The sequence below is a fragment of the Bos javanicus genome, chromosome 1, assembly GCF_032452875.1.
Source record: "Bos javanicus breed banteng chromosome 1, ARS-OSU_banteng_1.0, whole genome shotgun sequence".
In the NCBI taxonomy this organism is placed as follows: Eukaryota; Metazoa; Chordata; class Mammalia; order Artiodactyla; family Bovidae; genus Bos; species Bos javanicus.
The window spans coordinates 69031528-69054702 of NC_083868.1; the positions used below are offsets into that span (position 1 = coordinate 69031528).

At 42.4% G+C, this 23175-nt stretch overlaps 1 protein-coding gene across 20 annotated transcripts in view; it reads left to right on the forward strand.

The window, feature by feature from the left end:
• The window catches only part of KALRN (kalirin RhoGEF kinase), a 689867-nt gene that overhangs the window by 356725 nt on the left and 309967 nt on the right, over window positions 1-23175 (forward strand). For 16 of the 20 annotated variants that reach the window (XM_061408919.1, XM_061409480.1, XM_061409007.1 and 13 more), the window contains exons 11-13: window positions 3059-3250; window positions 15906-16114; window positions 19433-19607. In XM_061408919.1, coding sequence (XP_061264903.1) covers window positions 3059-3250; window positions 15906-16114; window positions 19433-19607 — 576 coding nt within the window. The remainder of the gene's footprint in view (window positions 1-3058; window positions 3251-15905; window positions 16115-19432; window positions 19608-23175) is intronic. The other 4 variants (XM_061409301.1, XM_061409391.1, XM_061410367.1 and 1 more) reach the window with 1 other exon arrangement.

Sequence of the window (23175 nt, forward strand, 5' to 3'; positions counted from 1 at the left end):
TGCTTAACACAGGGTTGCCACAAACCTTCAGTTTGTAAAACAAAAAGCAGGATCTGCAAAGCACAATGAGGGGAAGATGAGATTTATGCCCATCAACGTAAGGGCTGAATTATCTAGAACCTTTTACCTGGTAGACACAGGCATGGAGGGAGGGAAGAACAGGAAATGCAGCCATCCATATGGCCTAAATCTCTGACCCAGGGCTCCAGTTACCACAGGCCCTGCCTAAAAGCCCCAGGGGCTGAGGAATTGATGTCCCCCTACTCGTAACCTATTTTTGCAATGCCAATTAGGAAATGTCATCAAGGGATCAAACCCAAGGCAGAGGATAGGAGACTGAGGAGCCAAAGAATGCCTAGGAACTATACTCATAGTGAGTTGGATTCTGGCCCTGGGGTAGAAACTATTGTTGGCTTGGTCAGAAGGTGAGAAGGTTTACCCCAGAGGCAGTGGAAAGCCACTGGACAGTTTTACGTGGAAGAGAGCTGTGACTGGGTCTGAATTTTAGAGGCTCTTTCTAGTCATGATGGGGAGGAGGGCTGGGAAACAGGTAAAGAAGGGAGCCCAGCTTTTAGTGCTGACCCCGTTGCCCTCCCAGTTGTGATCCTTGCCCCAGTGGGACAAGGATTGCCCAACTGGGGCAATGACAGGTATCAGTGAATTGCTCCATTAACAGTTTAATTTATATTCTATAAGCACATTCTTATTTCAGGATTCTGCCAGGAAATAGGATAAACCAAATGAGATTAAACATTGAACATAAATTCTAGCATATAAGATCTTGTACCAAGTAGTTGATGGGGCCAAGGATTGAACATTAGGATTGGTGGGGATTGATGTATTCTTTAATTTATTAATTCATTCATTAAATTTTTATAGAGCACTTACTTGGTACCAGGCACCAAGGGAAAGAAGTGAAAGACTACCTGCCCCTAAGTGGATGAGAAAGGCAAACACTGGCATTAGAATATGGCAGGAACCAAGAAGAGGTTTGGCACAGATCACTCTGAGAGCTCAGAGGGGCTCATATAGGCCAACCTTGGGAGGGAAGTGGATCTCAGGGTGGACTTCCTGGAGGAAGTGACACCTGGGCTGGGTCTTACAGGGTGAGTAAGAGTTGGTCATGGGAAAAAAAGTAGGGGAAGGACAACCTAGGCAGAAGCACAGGGGAAGACCCAGTGCTATGAGTTTCCAGAAGTATAAGCAATTTATTTCACAGGCTGTTTTAGGGGAGTTGAGGCTGAAGGGAAAAAACAAGTATCAGATGAAGAGGGGCCTTGCATGGCACCCTGAGGGGTTTTACCCCAGAGGCAGTGGAAAGCCACTGGACAGTTTTACGTGGAAGAGAGCTATGACTGGGTCTGAATTTTAGAGGCTCTTTCCAGTCATGATGGGGAGGAGGGCTGGGAAACAGGTAAAGAAGGGAGCCCTGCTTCTAGTGCTGACCCTGTTGCCCTCCCACTGGCTCTCCTCTCCCTCTCACTGTAAAATCTATTATCTGGCCCTTCCCTGCCTTATAAATATGATTTCCTTCTACTCTCCAATTTTAGTGAGGTTAGCTCAACTTACCCAGACATGACATGCTCATTCAAGCTCTGAGTCTTGTTCGTTCAGTAGACATTTAGTAAGTGCCTATTGTCTACCAGCCATGGTGTCTGGCATGAAGAACCCACAGTGAGTGACACATGGGACCTATCTTAAAGCACAGACCACAAGGGAGGTACCTGTCTTTACATGGTGTTATTTTTGTAAAGACAGCAGTCATATTGAATTAGGAATCCTACTTCACTATGATTTGATCTTAATTACCTCTGCCATTACTCTGTCTCCAAATAAGGGCCCCATTCTGAGGTCCTGGGGCTGAGGGCTTCAACATGCAAATTTAGAGGGGACACAATTCAACCTTTAACACCCAGGTCTTCAGGTGAGTGAACTCTCCGGGGACCGGAGACCACTCAGATATAGGCAAAGTAAAGCACCATGCACAATCATTGCTACAAAATTCGTTCCACTTCTCCACTCACTTTGCACTTGATCCTGACTGTTTCTGCCGCCAGTTTCATATCATCACCAGTTCACTTGTTCATCACTTTGTTGGGCCTTGTGTCATTATAAGGGTGTTGAGAAATATAATGTGCATCTGAGCCGCCAGCTCTAATTAAGGGTCTGTCTGGAACTCTCTTTTACAGGAAGCCTACCCAGGAAAAATTGTATCCATGGCATATATGTACTAACTGACATACATGTATTGCAGAGGCAGTGACTCCATCCTGATGAGCAATAATTACAAGTTGGTTGCCTTTCAAAATGCTCTGGAGAACATAGACAGGGGTTTGGAGGAGAGTGTGTGTGTGAGAATGAGTGTGTTCATGTGTGCGTGCATGCAGTAGCGTAAGATAAACAAAATCACCAGACACCTCCCCAACCTTCCTGCAAGCTTTAAGCCTTTACTGGGCACACAGGGAATTGCCTGTATCTCCTCACTCTGGCTGTGGCTGCTTCCTTCTGTCAGTTCCCTGAGTTCTGACCCTTTCCCCTCCAAAGAGATAGCTCTGTTCCAAAAGATAAACACCAGTAGTTATAAGGGACTTGGGGGAAAAGTCATGCAAGTTTCCCAGTTATTATTTCTCTGGTGTTCTCATATAGAAACACAGCTGATCTTTGTGGATGAGGTATTTCCAACTCTGGCAGTTACAGCCTGAGAGGTGAGGGCAGTGGTGGATCTCCTTAAGGGTAGGGGGTCCGGGCGAGGCTGAGGAATGGAGATTCTAGCATGTCTGCTCACTTCTTTCCAGGACACCCCACCTGGGAGAAATCCCAGGCACAGAGGAGGCACTGAGCTAGTACCCGCTTGTGCTGAGCTGCCAGGCAGGCTGCTGGCTTGCTGGGAGGTGGTGGGTGAGCTGGGCACTCAGTTCTTCCGTGCCAGATTAGGGAGCTCTGGGCTCAGTGCCCACGCACTGCGCTCCAGCTCTGGGCAGCCCTGGTGGGCTGGGGGAAGACGTGACGCTCCATTCGTGACTGCAAGTTGACTTTTCCTCACTGTCGTTGCTGGCAGAATACATACACCAATGCGGACAAGCTCCTAGAAGCGGCAGAGCAGCTGGCTCAGACAGGGGAATGTGACCCGGAGGAGATCTACAAGGCAGCTAGACACCTGGAGGTGCGCATCCAAGACTTCGTGCGCAGGGTGGAGCAGCGGAAGCTTCTGCTGGACATGTCTGTCTCCTTCCATACTCACACCAAAGAGGTATGGGCAGTTAGCAAGGAGGGGCATTGGGCTGGGCTGCTTTTTTCTGGCAACAGTCAGGTCGATGTCCTAGCTCCCCGAGGTCTGCCTGGTGTCCTGGGTGGTCTGGAAGTTACTAGCCTCCTGAGGTTGATGATATTAACAACTTGCTCCTGATAATTTACACTGAGGTCTCAACCAATATGGGGCAAAATTTCCTCGTTATTTCTAGTGAGGAGAGGGCTGGGGAGGCAGATGGTTTGGGGGGGTCTGTTAGAGCATTCAGTCTGCAACTGGAGAAATTTGGGAATTCCTAGTATAGAAATAGTCACCTTAAGAGGCAATAATAGAGGATCAGAGATTTCTTTCCCATGCAACACCCAGTTTCTCTTGGTTGATGTTTCCCATCAGAAATCAGAGTCCTGCAGAACTTAAATCATCTTTCCTACCAGCAGGGAATATAGAGAGTTTGCAAATCTGTTCAAAGTTTTTATTTTATTTTTTTTAAACAGAGGATTAAATCATCTAATGAAGTCTGCCACAGTGTGCTAATAAAGTGAGAGTGTCCTAACCTTTCTCATTGTGGAGCAAAAGCCAGTGAAGGGAGGGAAACTGGGATGCCGTCCATGCAGGAGGCTGGGCTTAAATCTGGCCCCTGAATCATTCACAGAGTGGAGACAGGGTAGAGGAGGATGGATCATGTTACATTGTTGGCAGGATCAAAGAGCCCACAGAGAGCAGTAGAGTTGCAGACCTATGGTTGCTTTTTGGCTCCGATTAACACCGGGCAGTCTAAGTGGCCGGTGAGGAGGCACATTTAACATCTTCTGTAATAACACCCTTGACAGATGAACTCATTAGGTGTATACATGCTTGTACTCCCCCAGGAATTAATTTCTTTATGAAGTATCAATTAAAGTTGGATTGCTGCTCAGGAAGAAATATTAACCTTACTTAATTAAGTTGATTTTTGATATTTGAAATGCCTTAAGAAGCCTGGTTGTTTCTCCTTCACAGGCTTTTGTGACTCTCTGTGGGAATGAATACAGATCATTGCAGTGTCTATCAGAATTAAACATGAAAAGATGTTTTCTAACTGAGATTCCCCAGGCAGATGAAGGGCTGGGGAGCCCTGTGAAGCTAGCTCTGCTTCTTCTCCATGGGACCTACAACCACCCTCTGATGAGAGTCTGTAAAGCAAGGGGGGTGTGGGGGGGATTAGCTTTAATCCAAGTTTTCCTGCCTGGTTGTCTGCTTGCTGTGGCTTACTCGATTCTTAATAAGGTCTCAGAAACCAAAGGCATGTGTATTCTCTTTTAATTATGAGGCTGTGGGTGAGAGAAAAGAGCATGAATGAACAAGAGCCACGTTCCTTGTGAGGACTGTGGGGCTGTAGGCTGCCAAAGGAGATGTGGACCAGGTTAGTTTCCAGGGAAGTGCTGCTCCTGAAAAGGTAACTGAAGCTCCCAGGAAAGCTCTCTAGCTGCATCTTTAGCCTTCTGGACATGGAGCAAGGATGGTGGGATTCTAGTCCAGAGCCTGCTGCTATAAAACCCTGTGTGTTTGTGCTAATCACGGTGTCTCTGGCCTTCAGTTCAGTTCAGTTCAGTCGCTCAGTTGTGTCCGACTCTTTGCAATCCCATGAATCGCAGCACACCAGGCCTCCCTGTCCATCACCATCTCCCAGAGTTCACTCAAACTCACGTCCATCAAGTCGGTAATGCCATCCAGCCATCTCATCCTCTGTCATCCCCTTTTCCTCCTGCCCCCCATCCCTCCCAGCATCAGAGTCTTTTCCAATGGCCTTAGGTTGCCTCATTTATAAAGTTGCGCAGTTAGACTCAATGTCCCTAAGGCCCTTTATGGTTCTAATGTGATTTCAAGATTTTTTTTTCTCCTCTTCTTCTTTATTTGATGTCGATAATCATAATTAATAATAGTAATTAAGCCTGGTGTGATATATGTGATTTATCTAGCCTAAGATTTGGTCTGTTGCAAGCACTCAGTGTATATTAGGTAGTATCTTTTTCTAATTGAATATTGACTACTTGCTAGACACATACATCATCTCATGTAATCCTCGTGAGAATATTATGATACAGACTTTACTCAACACATTTTCAAATGAAGACGCTAAGGCCCAGAAAAGAACCTGTCTGAAGTTACAGAGCTGCTCAGTGCAGCAGGGTCTTGACCTGTCTTCCTAAATTCTGTGCTCGTGTTCTTACCTGCTACCATGCATTCTGTCCTCCTGTCTCCCTCTTGCGTCTCCTCTGCTCTTCTTCCTTCTCCTTACTCATCTTTTTACCTTTCCAAACTCCAAGACAGAGGCAGGGTAGCTCTTAGATGAAAAAAGTGAAAGAATAGTCAGGGATGCAGTTATTAACCACTGTTTTCCAAGATAGCTCTCAAACCTTGCTAAGTTTGGTCCTGTTTGAATCTGAGACTTGTTTTCCCACCATGGCTCAGTTTATGCAACCACATTCGTATGAAATAGTACCAAGGTGAGTGGGATGTTACTGGGACAGGTGGAGAAAGGGAGAGGGAACGAAAATGGATTTCCCCTACTATGTGCCTAACTATTCCTCTGTCTAGTCAATAGCACTGAGAATTGTCATTTTTAATTCTAATTTTATATATCAGAGAAATTAATAATTTGCCCAAGGTCTTGTAGTGAGGATGTGGTAAATGTAAGGATTGAACCCAGATCTTTCTGACTCTAAAGCCCCTGCAGTTTCTCATTGGCCTTTCGTACAACAGCCAGGAAACAGACTTGGAAGAGTTTTCTAAACCCAGGAATTTATTTGAGGCTGTCGGCAAGTAGCATAGTCTCTATCTTTGGGACCCCAAAATAGGAGAGAAATTAGGAGCAGTCCTGCCTGGATGCAAAGGGGTGTGTGATTGTGAGGCCTTTTCTGTTCAAGAGATCTACAACTCTCAGATCATATACATTCTAACTTTTTTCCAGGAGGGAAAGAAAAGTATCATTTTGAGTGGCTATCATAGTGGGGCTCCTCATGGTGGGGCATCCTTTAGGACTTTTTATCTGCCTGTTTCCTCTCAGTTACCTTCCTACCCCCAAACTAGTCTGTCTGAGGCCCCTTTTATACAGAGTAGAGAATACGACCTGTGTATGTGAGTACACACTTATGCATATGTGTTATACACACACATGTTAGATGCAGCAAGATCTTGGATGCCAGATTTCCAGATCCAGATCTTCACTGGGCACGGCTGTGTGTCTTTGGGGTAATTACTTAGTCTCTATTATTTTGTGATAATTATGATGGTGACCATTACAAATTTGAGTCGTACAATTCTAATACCCACTTTTTCCTAGTGGAAAACTCCCTCCAAAATTTATCCTTAGATCATCTCTAAAGTAGGTTGTAAAGTAGGTTGTAAAGAACTCAACTCAGAGGCATCATTTTTCCTTGAAATTCTTCCCTGGGGCTTCCAGCTTCCCACCCAGACAGGATAGGAGCACTGTGTCTGTACCTCATCAACAATGCTGGGATCTCACTGAGATTATTGACTCTCCCTCGTTAAATTGGGGGTACTCATATGTAAGTATACATGTGGGTTTAGATGTGTAAACATAGATTCTAATATTTCTGCTGCTGTGTCTGATACTTAGTGACGCTGAATAAATATTAAACAGGCTTACTTGACAATGAGAAGCTAGTCACTTCTCCTACAAAAAAGAAAATGGAAAAAATAAAAAGGTGAGGGAAAGCCCATTCAATTGCATCATTCATCTACTCCAGTTCTTTGATTTGAACTCTACGGACAGTGTAAACAAAGAAAGGCAGGTGGGGAAATCTGAGTTGCCTGTGGGAGCTTTCCTCTACAGCCTGTATAGCAGGCAGAAATGGATTGTTGGGTAGTCAGAAGTGAGGATCCTTGAATGGGCTAATGAAGGAACACCTGTGGTTTGCTCTTTCCCTATTCTGTTTAATGCCTTTCAAGACACACCGCCTCTCAGACCTTGCTAAGTGTGGATCCTGGCTGATCCTGGTCAATTAACTCTTGACTCCATCCTCTTTACTCTGTAGGCAAAGTTCTGATTTTTACTCATGGCAAGGTTAGTAGCCAAGTTTACTAGTCCACAAGTCTGTTAGGGAATTTTGAGTTGCTATGGATGTTTTCTCTCTTATAGTAAATAGAGTGAATGGAAGAATAATTTTCTACTCAGCTGTATCAAAGATGTACTTTAATTAGGATCAGAGGGGAAACAGAAGGAAGATATGAAGAAGATGTCCCCCAGGCTCGTTTCTTCCGCAGATTCAAGAGTCTGCTTGATTCTGTTTGCTGGCTTTGTGAATTCTTCGTGACTAAAGGCGTCCGGAGGGTTAAAGGCTTCTAATTATTTAATTGCAGTGTTAGTAATAACCTTGAATAATTAGAAACCATCTAAATATTCCATGTTAAGTGATTCATTAAATCATAATGAATCTATAGAGTGAAATATTATACAGTTATAAATCACAGTGTCAAAGATCATTAATGGTATGAGAAAGAGCTTGTGGTATAATATATAAAAAGCTGTATATCTATCACGACCGCAATTTTGATTACGCACTTAGAATAAAGAATAGAAGGAAGTATCCAAAGAAGTTAAGAATGTTATGAATGATTTAATTTTCCTTTGAATATTTTATTTGTTTTATAAGTTTTCTTTAATATTTTCAATTGAAAGGAACAATCCCAATAAATACTATTTTATAAAAACAAAACTTTCCATCTCTACTTTGAGAGAAGAGCTACATAATAAAGATAGGTGACAAACATGTGCTTGGAACTTTCTTATGCATCCAGAACCTCAGCGATTAATAGAAATTGTGCTGAACTTTCAAATATCTTCCTTTTGCCTGGGGACAAGAGGCTAGCTGGCTGTTTGCTGGTCTGGAAACCTCAAGGAGAATGTAGGGAGAAGTATTTACTCAAGTCCTCATTTTCTTTGTCCAGGGGAAAAAAAAAAAGGCATTTAAAAAAAAGGCGTTTGTGGCAAGTGTCATCTGCTCCACAGAGATTGTCCAGGCAGAATTCTCTCTCTTTGCTGTGTTTCCATGGAAATGCTGCAATTGCTGGGTTTTCAAAATAACTGTTTTTAGATATTTTTGTAGTCATAATATGAGAGTCAAATTAACTAAGGAATGTGTCCAAGATAATCAACCTCAGCTCTTTGTTAAATGTTTAATTAAATGCCATTTCCAATTGTTTATAACCCTGTGAAATCATTCTTTCATGCTATTTCCTGCTCAAATAGGTACATATACCACAAATGCCGTAGATACACACATACACACATATCCCTTTGTCTGCCCACTATAGAACAAAAACTAAATCAGTTTTCAAAAGGGATTATTGGCCTTAAGAACAGAACAACTTCTTCTTCCATGTCAGTTGTTAGGCTGGTATGGTATTTATTTAAGAGATAAAAACTGGTAGTCAATGCCAAAGGAAAATGATGCCTTCAAAATGAGGGAGGGTGATTCATCCCATGGAATTGGTGTTCCTTTTGCATCTCCAGGAGTCAATCAGTTGTATCAGCACAATGGCTACCAGAACTGTCCAAATCCATAAGCCTCATCATTTCTACAGACCTGCTAGTTTCTTCCTTCCTGTCTCTCCCTTCCTGCCCTTTTCAGTTGCCCTTTTCTCAGGCTGCCCCTCTATGTAAGCAGAATGGGGTCCATGCACTGGCCCTTCCTGAACTCACTGGTTTCAGTCTTAGAGCAAACTTTATGTAGCTCATTGAAAGGCTGCCTTAACTCCCCCTCTACAAAAGTTCAGAGAGTCTCAAATCAGTTCATTCTTTTGGATATAGGTATTTGGGGCCATAATTACATGTGTTCTCTGAGAGAACACATAAAGAGACCTAAGTGTATGTATCATGCATGTTCAGTTGCGTCTGACTCTTTGCAAACCCATGAATGGTAGCCCACCAGGCTCCCACCTGGGAAGCAGGGCCCAAATAATTTTTGCCAAGCAGAGAGCAGAACCCTGAAATAATGGTCTTTGCACAGGTGTGTTTGATCAAGAACAGAGGATCTGGAAATGGCTGAAACAGGAGATTTTTTTCTCGGGAGCAGGTGGGTTGGTGGCAGAGTCACAGTGCTAATTAATGTTTTAGACTGTAGATAACCAGAGGGTTAGGAAGATTATCATAGGGGAGAGAAATGGAAATGGAGAACAGCAGGAAGAAACATGTGGTGGCTGCTCCTGAGCTGCCTCACTCACTCCATGATTTCACCTCATTCTGGCAATGGCTTGTGATAACTTGAACTACAAGATCATTCTGACTCAGTCTCGTTGGCTCCCTGATAATGAATAAATTAATAATAGAAGTGACTCTCTGATTTGGACTCGTTTCAGTCTAGGCATGCTCTTCAAGAATAAGTCAGATGGACACATAGACAGAAAGAGACCTACAGGAAATTCAGATAGTAGAAAACTTACAGCCTAAGGAACGGAATATGGGCCCTTAGTCATAGGTTAGTCACGCTGATGTTAATGTTTATCCCTCAGAGGTGCTTATTCAGAATTATGAGCCTGCAATTTAAGCTTGCTGACACCAGGGGGCGACTGTGCATGCTTTCCTGTGGTTCTCCACTCAAGCCTTCCAGATACTAAATAGTATCTTAACTTGGTAGTGCAATTATCTTCAAAGTGGTGCTAAACTCTCTGGACTTTGGGTGTCTTGGTGTCAAAGATGTGACTGCAGTTTTTTTCAATTTAGAGAGGCATTTTGATTACAACTCTCTTCTTTAGGTCAGCTTCTGGAGAACCCACCTGCACACACACACTTATGCACATGTACTTTAAGTATGAAGTACTGGAAGTAGTTTTCCCATGATCATAGAGCTAGGACAAGGGCAAGATCGAGAATTATCCCCAGTATATACCAATTCCATTCAAGAACTTCTTTCCCTCTGGGTTTTGTTTTGGTTTTGTTTTTACAGAAGGAAAAATGAAGAAATGTTATCACTAACCCTTTGTCTTTGGTGCTTCCCTATCTCTGAGTCAAATTCCATAGCAATTTTACTTGACATTTTATCCTTTGAAGGTAGACTGGCCCTTTCCTTTCCTCACCAGGCTGCTGACCACTGGGCTGAGTGGCATCTATGTTGTACATCATTGATTTCTTAGTTGATTTTCCTTAGTGGTAGGTTTTAAACTACCTTAGACAAGATTTTGGAGAAGGAAATGGCAACCCACTCCAGTGTTCTTGCCTGGAGAATCCCAGGGACGGGGGAGCCTGGTGGGCTGCCATCTCTGAGGTCGCACAGAGTCAGACACGACTGAAGCGACTTAGCAGCAACAGTAGTAGACAAGATTTTCTTTATAATAAAGTAGAATATATGACCTGATAATGTGAAAAATCAACTTCAACTCATTAATCAGAGAATATACAGGAGTAGGACACATTTTTATTAAAATGATATTGACTCCCAAGGTTGGTGTGTTTCCTCAGACATACCTAATCTTTCTCTAGTCTTTTTGTTGTTACGCTGACATCTCGTGTTTGACAAGTTTGATCTTTGACTGGTCCCTATAATTTAGCTACATGGTTATCAGGTGGAGGGAGTGTCATGAGTCATGGTGGATTTCCTCAGAACAGAATAATGCTGACTTTCTTCCCTAGACCTACACCAGAAATGTTCAAGTTTTTTACTGAAGAGGAGAAAAAAAAAGAAACTCCAAGCTATGAAGCCATTAAAATAGCTTAAGGATGGTACTGAGAACAAAATTATCTTGAATAAAATAAATTCCTTAAGATATCTATAAGCTTCTGAGCTCTCTCATTCTTGTAATAGGAATACCAGCCTCATCCTGAGAAGTCTTCCATCCAGTGCCTTTTCTACCTGGACACACTAAATTTGTTTTTCTTAAGTGACCTGTTTCCTGTCCACAATTTTAATCTCTCTCTCTTCACATAGTCTTGTCTTTTCTTGCTTTTTTAAAAAGTTCATTTTGATATTTGGCAAAACTAATACAATTATGTAAAGTTTAAAAATAAAATTAAAAAAAAAAAAAGGAAATTTCTGGACTTTTCAATCTCTAGGTTTTCTTTAGATATCCCACGAAAAAGTTGCAAAAAACAGAAAAGAGGGGCCCAACTCATGTTAGCATATTGAAAGATCAAATCCAGTATCGATCTTTTACCAATTTAAAAATGGAGTACTTCAAACTTTTCCTCTGTCTTCTAGTGGGAACTGGAGGTGACTTGCATAAAAATATCTTTTAAATATAATAATATCTAGCACTTACTATATGCCAAGCACTGTTTCTAAGTGATATGCATATTATATCATATGTATATATTTATATATAAAATTTATATAAATGTAGAGTGTATGTATTAAGTCACTTCAATCATGTCCGACTCTGTGCGACCCCAGAGACGGCAGCCCAACAGGCTCCCCCATCCCTGGGATTCTCCAGGCAAGAACACTAGAATGGGTTGCCATCTCCCTCTCCAATGCATGAAAGTGAAAAGTGAAAGTGAAGTCACTCAGTCGTGTCCGACTCTTAGCGACCCCATGGACTGCTGCCCACCAGGCTCCTCCATCCATGGGATTTTCCAGGCAAGAGTACTGGAGTGGGGTGCCATTGCCTTCTCTGGTATATATACATACACACATGTATCTCATTTATTTGTGTGTGTATACATAAAGACATAACACACACAGATATATCACTTTATTAATAATCTTTACAACTCTGTAGGGATAACAACTATTACTATTACATTACTTACCCAAGGTTATAGAGTTAATATGTGGTAGAACGGGGGGTTCGTTCTTTCTTATCTCTTGTTTTTTTTTTTTTCTTTCTCTCTCTCCCTCCCTCCCTTTCTTTCTTTCTTTCTTCTTTCCTTTATTATTTAATTTTTTAAATTAATGTATTGTTGATTTAGAAGTTCTTAACTGCTATGCTATATTGCCTCTCTATATAGCAATTTTTCAGAGATTCCATTGTCTCATACCCAAGGACTTCAGCATAGTTGGAAAATGGTTTTGCTCTAGGAAAAACAGCAGCCAGAAAGTGTGAAGTAACTTTAAGTTATAGTGACCAATATCCTGAACTTTCTGATTTCATACTGATTTGAAATAGATACATTCATATCTGTAGGAAAATGTGCCTCAGCTTAAATAGTCTTGAAAATTTGTGTTTTACAACAGAAAGCTTATTTGTAAAAAATAAATAAATAAGTAAATTGAACTAAACCAGACACAAGCAGCTAAATGACAGAAACACTGAATAATAATTTGCAATGGCTTATTAATAATGCTATCTCTTTATTTAAAGCATTGATAATAAGTAAATAATTCATTTTTCATAACCTTTGAAGTGAGCAGGTCAAATCTTTTTCTTTCCATTTTGTAGATTAGGAAACTGAAGCTCAGAGAAGTTCTTACCTGTCCAAAAAGAACACCTCCCTTTATTTGTTACCTCCAGGGCTTCTTAGTTTTATGAACTCAACCTCTTATGTCACACGTAAGGCCTTTACTCTCTTAAGGACAAGAATAACTTGTCAAAAGTCTGAAGATTATTTTTGTCTCTCTTTATTGTCTCTCTTCTAACCCCTTGTTACAAAGGCCACACCATGATTTACCATAATGAGAACTAGCAAGATGAAATAATATTCTTAAGATGGATGTTTATCCATGTTTTTGACATGGAAAACTTACAGAATGTTAGGACTGTAAGTTAACTTTTATTTTATGCTCTCCTCAGCCCATGTTACACGTGAAGTCTGACAAGCACAGGTGATGTACTCAGAGACACCGCAGGTTATGGGAAGAACAGCAGTCACAGTCTGCATCTTCTGGCTCCTTCCATCAATTTTTTCTCTCCACTGGCTTTTCTCCTGGTAGAGTCATGAGCTTATCTTTTCTGCTAACCAGGGGAAGATTTCTTGTTTCTAAGCAAACATCAGACATGTCTTTCCCTCCACCACTCATGAAAATGCTCACTGAGAGCATTTAGAAGTGGAGCACCATGGAAGGCCACCTGTTTTCACTATGAGGAAGAGCTATCAATCCATTAATTTACTAATTCAGTTCTACTCCTCATCATTTCCAGTACTTATTCCATTCAAATAACTACACTTGGCTGTCTGGGGAGGCCTTACAAATAGCTGTGAAAAGAAGAGAAGCGAAAAGCAAGGGAGAAAAGGAAAGATAGAAGCATCTGAATGCAGAGTTCCAAAGAATAGCAAGAACAGATAAGAAAGCCTTCTTCAGTGATCAATGCAAAGAAATAGAGGAAAACAGCAGAATGGGAAAGACTAGAGATCTCTTCAAGAAAATTAGAGATACCAAGGGAACATTTCATGCAAAGATGGGCTCGATAAAGGACAGAAATGGTAGGGACCTAACAGAAGCAGAAGATATTAAGAAGAGATGGCAAGAATACACAGCAGAACTGTACAAAAAAGATCTTCATGACCCAGATAATCATGATGGTGTGACCACTGACCTAGAGCCAGACATCCTGGAATGTGAAGTCAACTGGGCCTTAGAAAGCATCACTACGAACAAAGCTAGTGGAGTTGATGGAATTCCAGTTGAGCTATTCCAAATCCTGAAAGATGATGCTGTGAAAGTGCTGCACTCAATATGCCAGCAAATTTGGAAAACTCAGCAGTGGCCGCAGGACTAGAAAAGGTCAGTTTTCATTTCAATCCCAAAGAAAGGCAATGACAAAGAATGCTCAAACTACCGCACAATTGCACTCATCTCACAGGCTAGTAAAGTAATGCTCAAAATTCTCCCAGCCAGGCTTCAGCACTATGTGAACCGTGAACTTCCTGATGTTCAAGCTGGTTTTAGAAAAGGCAGAGGAACCAGAGATCAAATTGCCAACATCCACTGGATCATGGAAAAAGCAAGAGAGTTCCAGAAAAACATCTGTTTCTGCTTTATTGACTATGCCAAAGCCTTTGACTGTGTGGATCACAATCAACTGTGGAAAATTCTGAAAGAGATGGCCATACCAGAACACCTGATCTGCCTCTTGAGAAATCTGTATGCAGGTCAGGAAACAACAGTTAGAACTGGACATGAAACAACAGACTGGTTCCAAATAGGAAAAGGAGTTCATCAAGGCTGTATATTGTCACCCTGCTTATTTAACTTATATGCAGAGTACACCATGAGAAACACTGGACTAGAAGAAGCACAAGCTGGAATCAAGATTGCTGGGAGAAATATCAATCACCTCAGATATGCAGATGACACCACCCTTATGGCAGAAAGTGAAGAGGAACTCAAAAGCTTCTTGATGAAAGTGAAAGAGGAGAGTGAAAAAGTTGGCTTAAAGCTCAACATTCAGAAAATGAAGATCATGGCATCTGGTCCCATCACTTCATGACAGATAGATGAGGAAACAGTGGAAACAGTGTCAGACTTTATTTTTGGGGGCTCCAAAATCACTGCAGATGGTGACTGCAGCCATGAAATTAAAAGATGCCTACTCCTTGGAAGGAAAGTTATGACCAACCTAGATAGCATATTCAAAAGCAGAGACATTACTTTGCCAACAAAGGTCCGTCTAGTCAAGGCTATGGTTTTTCCAGTAGTCATGTATGGATGTGAGAGTTGGACTGTGAAGAAAGCTGAGCACCGAAGAATTGATGCTTTTGAACTGTGGTGTTGGAGAAGACTCTTGAGAATCCCTTGGACTGCAAGGAGATCCAACCAGTCCATTCTGAAGGAGATCAGCCCTGGGATTTCTTTGGAAGGAATGATGCTAAAGCTGAAACTCCAGTACTTTGGCTACCTCATGTGAAGAGTTGACTCATTGGAAAAGACTCTGATGCTGGGAGGGATTGGGGGCAGGAGGAGAAGGGGACGACAGAGGATGAGATGGCTGGATGGCATCACTGACTCAATGGACGTGAGTCTGGTTGAACTCTGGGAGTTGGTGATGGACAGGGAGGCCTGGCATGCTGTGATTCATGGGGTCGCAAAGAGTCAGACATGACTGAGTGACTGAACTGAACTGAACTAGCTCTTTTAAAGTTGTCTGACCAGCAATATCATCCTGACTGCATTTCATCACCTTGAATATCACGAGGGAAATGTCTTATATTGAAATTAAGATAAGCTATACCTCTTTAGTAGTTAACTTTCTAACCAACAAATCAGTCCTGAGAAGAAAAAAATAGTTTAGCCTAACACATATTTTCTTAATTAATCTTCACTTAGTTCTTAGTGAACATCCCATTCTTTCTTACGTATTTATAAAATCATGATACATTTCTGGGAATCAGCCTCTAGCTATCTGCAGGAACTGTGCAGAGTCCTCCTTTATGAAAGATGAAATAGAATTTGTCCATCAGTTTCCTGTTCTTCCCACTCTCTCAAAAATGACTGAGCTTCCTGCTCTAAGACCAGTTTTCCAGAATCACTAGAAAATAAAGCAGAGGGTAATTCCTGTCCTTAGGGAATGCCTGTACTAATGGAGTAAACTTAGCAGAGATGGATAGTGAATATAAATACAGAGATGTAAACTGACCCGTAGGGTGCTGATGAGAAGGACAGTCTGATATTGACTGAGTAGTTGAGAGTAGGTTGGATGACCTGAGTTCCACACTCTTGCCCTTCACCCCAGCCCTCCACTCCCATGTGACCTGAGTAGACTCTGCTTTCTCTATCCCCTACAGCTATGGACATGGATGGAAGACCTTCAGAAGGAGATGCTGGAGGATGTCTGTGCAGACTCTGTGGATGCGGTCCAGGAACTGATCAAGCAGTTCCAGCAGCAGCAGACCGCCACTCTGGATGCCACACTTAATGTCATCAAGGAGGGCGAAGACCTTATCCAGCAACTCAGGTCAGCGCCTCCCTCCCTGGGGGAGCCCAGCGAGGCCAGGTCAGCATGGGCGGTGCTTTCCAGTGGGAAATGCCTTGGACTAGACACGAGATAAGTCATCATGTCCTGGTCTTGGCTCAGCTGCAGCCAGCTTTGTGGTCTTGTGTGAGCTTCAGTTTCTCCATCTGTCAGCTATAAGAATGCCTGTACCATACCCAACTTGAATTTAGAATGAAGTAGTCAGTGGAAAAGCTCTTATGTTTCAAAGAATTATGTATATCATTGAAGATGTTATTCAGTGATCAATAAGTAATATAAATACAATAAAAATTTAGCAATATTCAATAGAAAACAAACAGCATCTTCATTAAGAATGATGGCATGTTTGATCATGTGAAGAAATAGCCATTATGGAACATAGTGTTATTTGGCATCTGGTCTTGGGCTATTCTGAATTCCAGTGCTCCAGTCAGTAATATGTGACCCAAATGATTGCCTTTGGCCTCATGTGAACGTAGAGAGTGTGTAATGTGTCCTACTCTGCTCTCTGCTTACGCACATATGACCTTTCTACCATTCCTTGGTACCCAGAAAATAAAACTCCTTCTCTATTGCCCTAAACAAATATAGCTAAGAATAAATCTTAGAAAATCCTGTCTGACACCTTATATTCATTTCTAATAATCCACCCCGTTGCCTCCTTTCCATTTGTATCAGTATCTAGTTTCCTGTCCCTGTCAAGGGCATCAGCTCCTCAGATGAAGTGTCATAAGGCCTTGAGCAAGCCCTCAGCAACCGGCCATGTGCCCAGGTGATATGTAAATAGGATTTGATGGCACTAATGATGCCTGCCTGCGGGGACTTGTTCCTATCCCCAGATCACTGAGTGCTGGGACCTCTGCCAGTTCCAGATAGTAATAATCTCATCAGCAAGACCCAGGACAATCCTGAGGCCAGAGGGAATTACTTCAGTAGGAGAGGGCTTCCTCCCACCCCCCACCCTCAAACCAGTTGTCCAATTAAATAAACAATAAGAACTTACCTAAAGATAGCCCTGGCATGTTTTTCTGTTGGATTGATCATTTCTTTTCCAAACATTCACAGGCCATGTTCTGAGTCCTCCTATTGCATACTAACAAGACAGCCTCTTTCCTTTCTTCCCCTGGTTCATCTTCATGGATGTATAATACATGACAGTTTTGTCTGCCTGCCCAGGAAACTCCACTGTTATTTGCTTCTGAGGAAAATTCCAAATAATGAGCAGTGACTTAACCTCTCTGGGCCTCAGCTGTTTCATCTGTGTGATTTAAGGAGTTCACTCTAGGAGCCTGTCAACTCTAGAATTATGTCATGGCTTTTGTGTTTTCTTTCCAAACGCTTTCCACAAGCTTGGCTGGCCTGTCTGTGGGACTGAGTCTGTGGCAGATGCCCTGCCCACCTTGCACCATGCCTGAAGGCTGACGGCTACTAAGTGTTGGTGGAGACAATGATATGGCTGATGCCTGTCCTACAAGTTTAAGTTCTATGGATTTCAGAGAGGACCACAGACATGTGACAAGAACCACTGGTGACTGTTCCTTCCTCCACTAGTCTGACACTCATCTAGGCTCCCTTCCTTGATATCAAGACCAGTCAAAGAAAAAAGTAAACAATTCCTAGTAGACACTGGCAAGATGCCTCACACACACCAGCACACACATCTTCTCTAGGCCTGATGACTCTTCACACTGAAGCACCTAAGGTGCTTTTACATTATGTCTTTGATTCTAGTGTATATGACAGTGACAGAGGTGCTATACAAAGGGGCCAGAAATCATCCTTTTCCTTCTGGAAGCTGAGTGATAGAGAAAGACTGAGGGGAGCCATCAGAAATAGTAGTCACATCCTCTCAATAGTGCTGTTCTCAGCAAATGCACAATGTATAGTGTTCGGTACTCCTCTTGAGTTCTTTTCATAGTTGGGGAAGCTGTGCATGGTGGGCTTTCATGCCCAAATAGGCCAAGGTGAGAAGAGAGGGACTGTAAGTCCTCTAGATGACAGAAGGGCAGGCTCTTGGCCTTGTGCTCCCTCCAGTAACAGTGTGAGCTCAGATACCATTGCTTCTGAGTCAGACATGGGCCAAAAGGACCTGATCTTCAGAAAAGCTGCTGATGAGAGCATTCAAAACTAAGGACTTTCCCCTCTGACTTCTTAGATTGTATCAGAAACCAAGATGTCATGAGATAATGAATGTGCCTGTTTCTTTCAAGGCTAGGGGCTCTAGCTTACTCACTCAAGGCCCTATAGAATCTAACTTAGTGAATTCCAGTTTTTCTATTGTAACGATCTCTTTGGAGGTGTTACCACCTTGCTTGTCTCAGCAGATCAATGTTTATCTCAATCAATGTTTATCTCTTTATTCCCTCTGTGATGTGTCATCTCCCCTTACTGCCTTTGTATGGACCTTCTCTGCTCAGAAAGCCCACCCTTCCCATCTACTTGGTTCATTCTTTTCTTCTAACACTCAAATCAGGGCTTATCATCTTTGAAGCCTTTGTTCGTTGCTCAGGCTCTTGTGCCCTAGATTCTACTTTCCCCAACTGGACCTGTGCCCAGTAAGAACCTGACACATCTTTCAGAATTAACAGTCATTCATACAGCACATTCCTGGTCTCAGAGTACGGTCATACATGCCATCTTATTTAACAGCAAACCATGCCATGAGCAGGGTGAGGATTATTAAGTCCACTTTACAGGAGGCAACTGAGCCTCAGGGAGGAGATTTCCCAAGGTCACCAGCCCATGTATGTCAGATCAGGAATTTGAGCCAGGCTTCAAGCTTTCCTAAGTACAGCTTGAAGCCTATTAAATAATACCAGCCATAACTTTGGCATAGAATTATAAAGGGGATGAATAGTTTTTGCAACCATGATCTCATTTTACTTTAACCATGATCCTTTGAGTTAAAACTAGGAAGGATTTTTTCCATATACTTTTAATTTGTCTACCTTTATGTATCATGATATGTGTATTTGTGTGTGTATATTGAAATATGTGTATATTAGACTACATATATGTTTGGAACCATTCCATTTCATTGATGTTTATAGAGCCCCTTTGCATGTGCTATTCATTTGATTCCTGTCACAGTTCTGTCTGAGGAATAGGACAGCAGCTAATCTCGGAGTTACAGTGCTGTGAACCCCAAAGAGGGTACATGTATCTTTGTTCACCTATTAGGCAGACTGTGCCAGGCTCACAATAGGAGTCTGATAAACACCTATTGCTTGAGTGACTCTATTGATTCCCATCCCCGTTGCTGAGACAAGGAAGACTCCCTCTCCACTGTCACTTTTAATATGGCAAGCCCCCTCCTTTCTCTCTCCCACTGTGCCACAGGGACTCAGCTGTGTCCAACAACAAGACGCCCCATAGTAGTTCCATCAGCCACATAGAGTCGGTGCTGCAGCAGCTGGATGACGCCCAGGTGCAAATGGAGGAGCTGTTCCACGAACGCAAGATCAAGCTGGACATCTTCCTGCAGCTGCGCATCTTTGAGCAGTACACCATTGAGGTAGATGTGGGGAGGAGGTATGGGCAGGTGGAGGGCAGGCTGCTTCCCGGCCAAGGGTACTGCCCCAAAGCTAGACTAAGGGGACTGTATGGGACTATGTATCACAATACATTTTTAGAGATCAGCAAATTCATGATCATCATGTTAGATTCCTTCCAGTCCCTTTCACCCCACTGCCAAGCAGAGGCCCTCTCCTCAGTCTCTGGGATTAGTCCACTGGGAAGGGTTTGTTGGTTTCACTGGACTCTTGCTTGGCACTTTGGTTCCTGGAAGACCACGGAGTTGGTCATTTGGCCACTGAGGTAGACTTGCTAAATTCTACAGCTTCTTGAGTAGGAAGGTATTAAGATTAGGTGACTATAGATGAGGGGTTGGATGGACTCACACAGCAGCCAGGAAGTCCGAGGAAGGAAGGCACAGTCCTTCGTTTGCTTTCTGCTTGTGAAGAAACTAAGCGTGTGCAAAGGTCATTTGCTGGTTCATCTCATCAGCGCCTCAGCTCATCCTGGGAAGGTCAGAATCTGGTGTTCTGGTATAATTATGTCCTCTTTTGATGCCTACTAATAATGTCTGCCCCACACAATACCAACCTTTTATTATTTTCTGCTTTAAGCCAGTGACTAAAGCCAGGTCAGTAGGGTTTCTGAGCCGCGAAAAACATTCAACACCTATGGGTGGCAAATGGTTAAAAACTATGTCTTCTCTTTGCTCCTGGCTGGTGTGTTGTGAAGGAAAACCAACTCTCTGTCTACCATTCATTAAAACTTTACTTTGCATTCCCGCCATCTCCTCCAAGTTGAGGCTTCTGGGGGTCTGGGATTGATCTTCCCAACAATATCTACAGAAACTTCTGTGGAACTGGTTTGGGAAGGAAAATTATTATTTTTTTGAATGTAAGTGTTAAAGTGTTAGTCACACAGTTGTGTCCGACTCTTTGTGACCCCATGGACTGTAGCTCACCAGGCTCCTCTGTCCAAGGAATTCTTCACGTATGAATACTAGAGTGGGTTGGCATTCCCTCCTCTAGGAAATCTTCCAGACACAGAGATTGAACTTGTGTCTCCCACATTCAGGTAGATTCTTTACCATCTGAGCCATCAGGGAAACCCTTCAAATGTTGAATGCTCCAGTATTCCAGTCTCAATGTCATTTTCAACCCCTTATAGGCCAGAAAGCTGTTTTGACAACAGATGCCCTCTTCTTCAGAGAAGGCAATGGCAACCTACTCCAGTACTCTTGCCTGGAAAATCCCATGGACAAAGGATCCTGGTAGGCTGCAGTCCATGGGGTCGCTAAGAGTCAGACACGACTGAGCGACTTCACTTTCACTTTTCACTTTCATGCATTGGAGAAGGAAATGGCAACCCACTCCAGTGTTCTTGCCTGGAGAATCCCAGGGACGGGGGAGCCTGGTGGGCTGCCGTCTATGGGGTCGCACAGAGTCGGACACGACTGAAGCGACTTAGTAGTAGTAGCCCTCTTCTTCAATCCCTAGAGCAATCCTTCCTATCTCTGACTCTCTTTTGACCTTTCTCTCCTTCACCTCTATCCGAGCTTCCTAGAAGCCACTGCAAGTTTTTACTTAAAGATGTCATGTTCTAAAAGGTGCTCTCTGGACAATTTCTGAAATAAAGGAAGAGATAAGTCTTTAAATCTAGGTCTTGATTATCCTTCCAACTCATTCCATAACTTCAAGTGAATTTATTTATACTTTTTATTTATAATCTATTTTGAACTGGTACTCATAGTGATTTCAGGTTGCAAATGGTATTTAAACATATATTGAAAGAACAATGAAAATGCCAGTGGAAAATTAGAGATACTGGTATGTGGAAAGGCATGAACGTGTGGTGACAAAGGTGATGAAAGAGTGATAATTGAGAGTGAGAAATGAACAGAGGTGATGTTTGGTTGCAGTAGTTTTGGCCACGGACACTCCCACCATCTTTCCTTGACTTCATTTCACCCACAGAGTGAATACATCCATGAGGGAATTACGTTAGCAGGTGTGGGAATTTGGCTGTTGTGCTCTTTATTTACTTTCCTATCATTCCAAGTCCACATCAAAAAATGCTTAAGGGGAAGGAAATAACCTAGGGTTTGGGTGTTTAAGCTTTACTTGGTGAGATGGCTGTGGTTTTGAGGCCTGGTTGCTGGTTTAGTTCCACAATTGGCCGGTTAGCTTCACTTCACCACTTGGACTGTAACCCATTGACATCAGCTGCGGGCACCATTAGGATGTGTTTGCCTGCAGTGATTCTGGGACAATCCATTTCCAGCCCAAAGCCTACAGAAAAAAAATATGCTTTAAAAAAAAATAAATAAATAAAGTTGGCTATAGATCAAATAGCTTAAAATTTGATCCTATTTAAATGTTGCAGTAGAAGAGCTTGATATTTAAATTGTAGGATTTGCATTTCTCAGCCTTTGTGTTGTATAAGTTTCCCCTCCCACCCTGACAACTTGGACAGCTTGGTATGCAGCGAAGCTGAAGTAAGGAAGCAGTAAAGGGTCTAATAAAATGAGGTAGATGAAAATAGTGAATAGGTCAAATGAGGGGAATAAGAATTTGGTTCTGCACCCAGGTTTTAGCAGAGGTCTGGTTCCCCATTGCAGGTGTGGCCCCAAACTTGGGGAAATGTTGCTTTTCATCTCAGATAGGAATGAAAATCCTGCCAAACCTATGGAAAATTTCTGCTTTAAGTCAGATTGTCAGAGTTATATTTGAGGGTGATGAGATTATTTCAAATGCCAGCTAGTGTTTCACTGTGGGGGTAAAAGGCAAGCTTCTAGAGAAGATTCAGAGTGTGAAACTGAGGGTGGTTTCTGTAATGAGAGCTGTGTGGAGCTGATATAAGCCAGGGCAGAGCCTGTCACTGCAGGACCCACAGCTATGGTTTCCTTCCCTAAAGGAAGGCATTTGATGGGCATACTCAGAATTCCTAGGGATTACTGAAGACCAGTGCAGGCCTGCCCCCCACATTTGGGGAGTCTAAGTTAAGACTCCTTAACCATGTCACTGATGGTTGGCATGGGCTAATAGTTTTAAAACTAAGATAAGACATGAGTTGCTGCACTAGTCTCCTTTTACGTAATTATATGGCTCCCAAAGTACCTGGGGTGGTGTTAAGGGTCCCCGGCTAAGAGTGACACTTATCCCAAACGTATTAGGCAAAAGTTAAAAAACCAAGACTGCATTCCTTATATGCCTTCTTCACATCCCTGGAGACCAGAAGCAATGACTCACAGATATTCTATAAAGTTTTTTCCCTGTAAGTTCAGCCTCCTTCTGTGAAAGACACATTATAAGAAACAGTTAGAAAAGACACTTCACCAAATGCAAATAATCTTTATCTTGTGATGGTAAGAATATGGAAAATTTCTTCTTCTTTTTGATGCTTCCATGCATTTCACCTTTTATACAATTAATTAGAATGATTGGAAAGAAAATATTTTTAGAAACAGGAACAGGTCAGTGGTCTCAAAACTCCTTTGATTATATATACTCAATAAACTGTTTTTGAACTTTCAGCTCTCTACATATTCATCTGTGTTAGCTTATAAATTA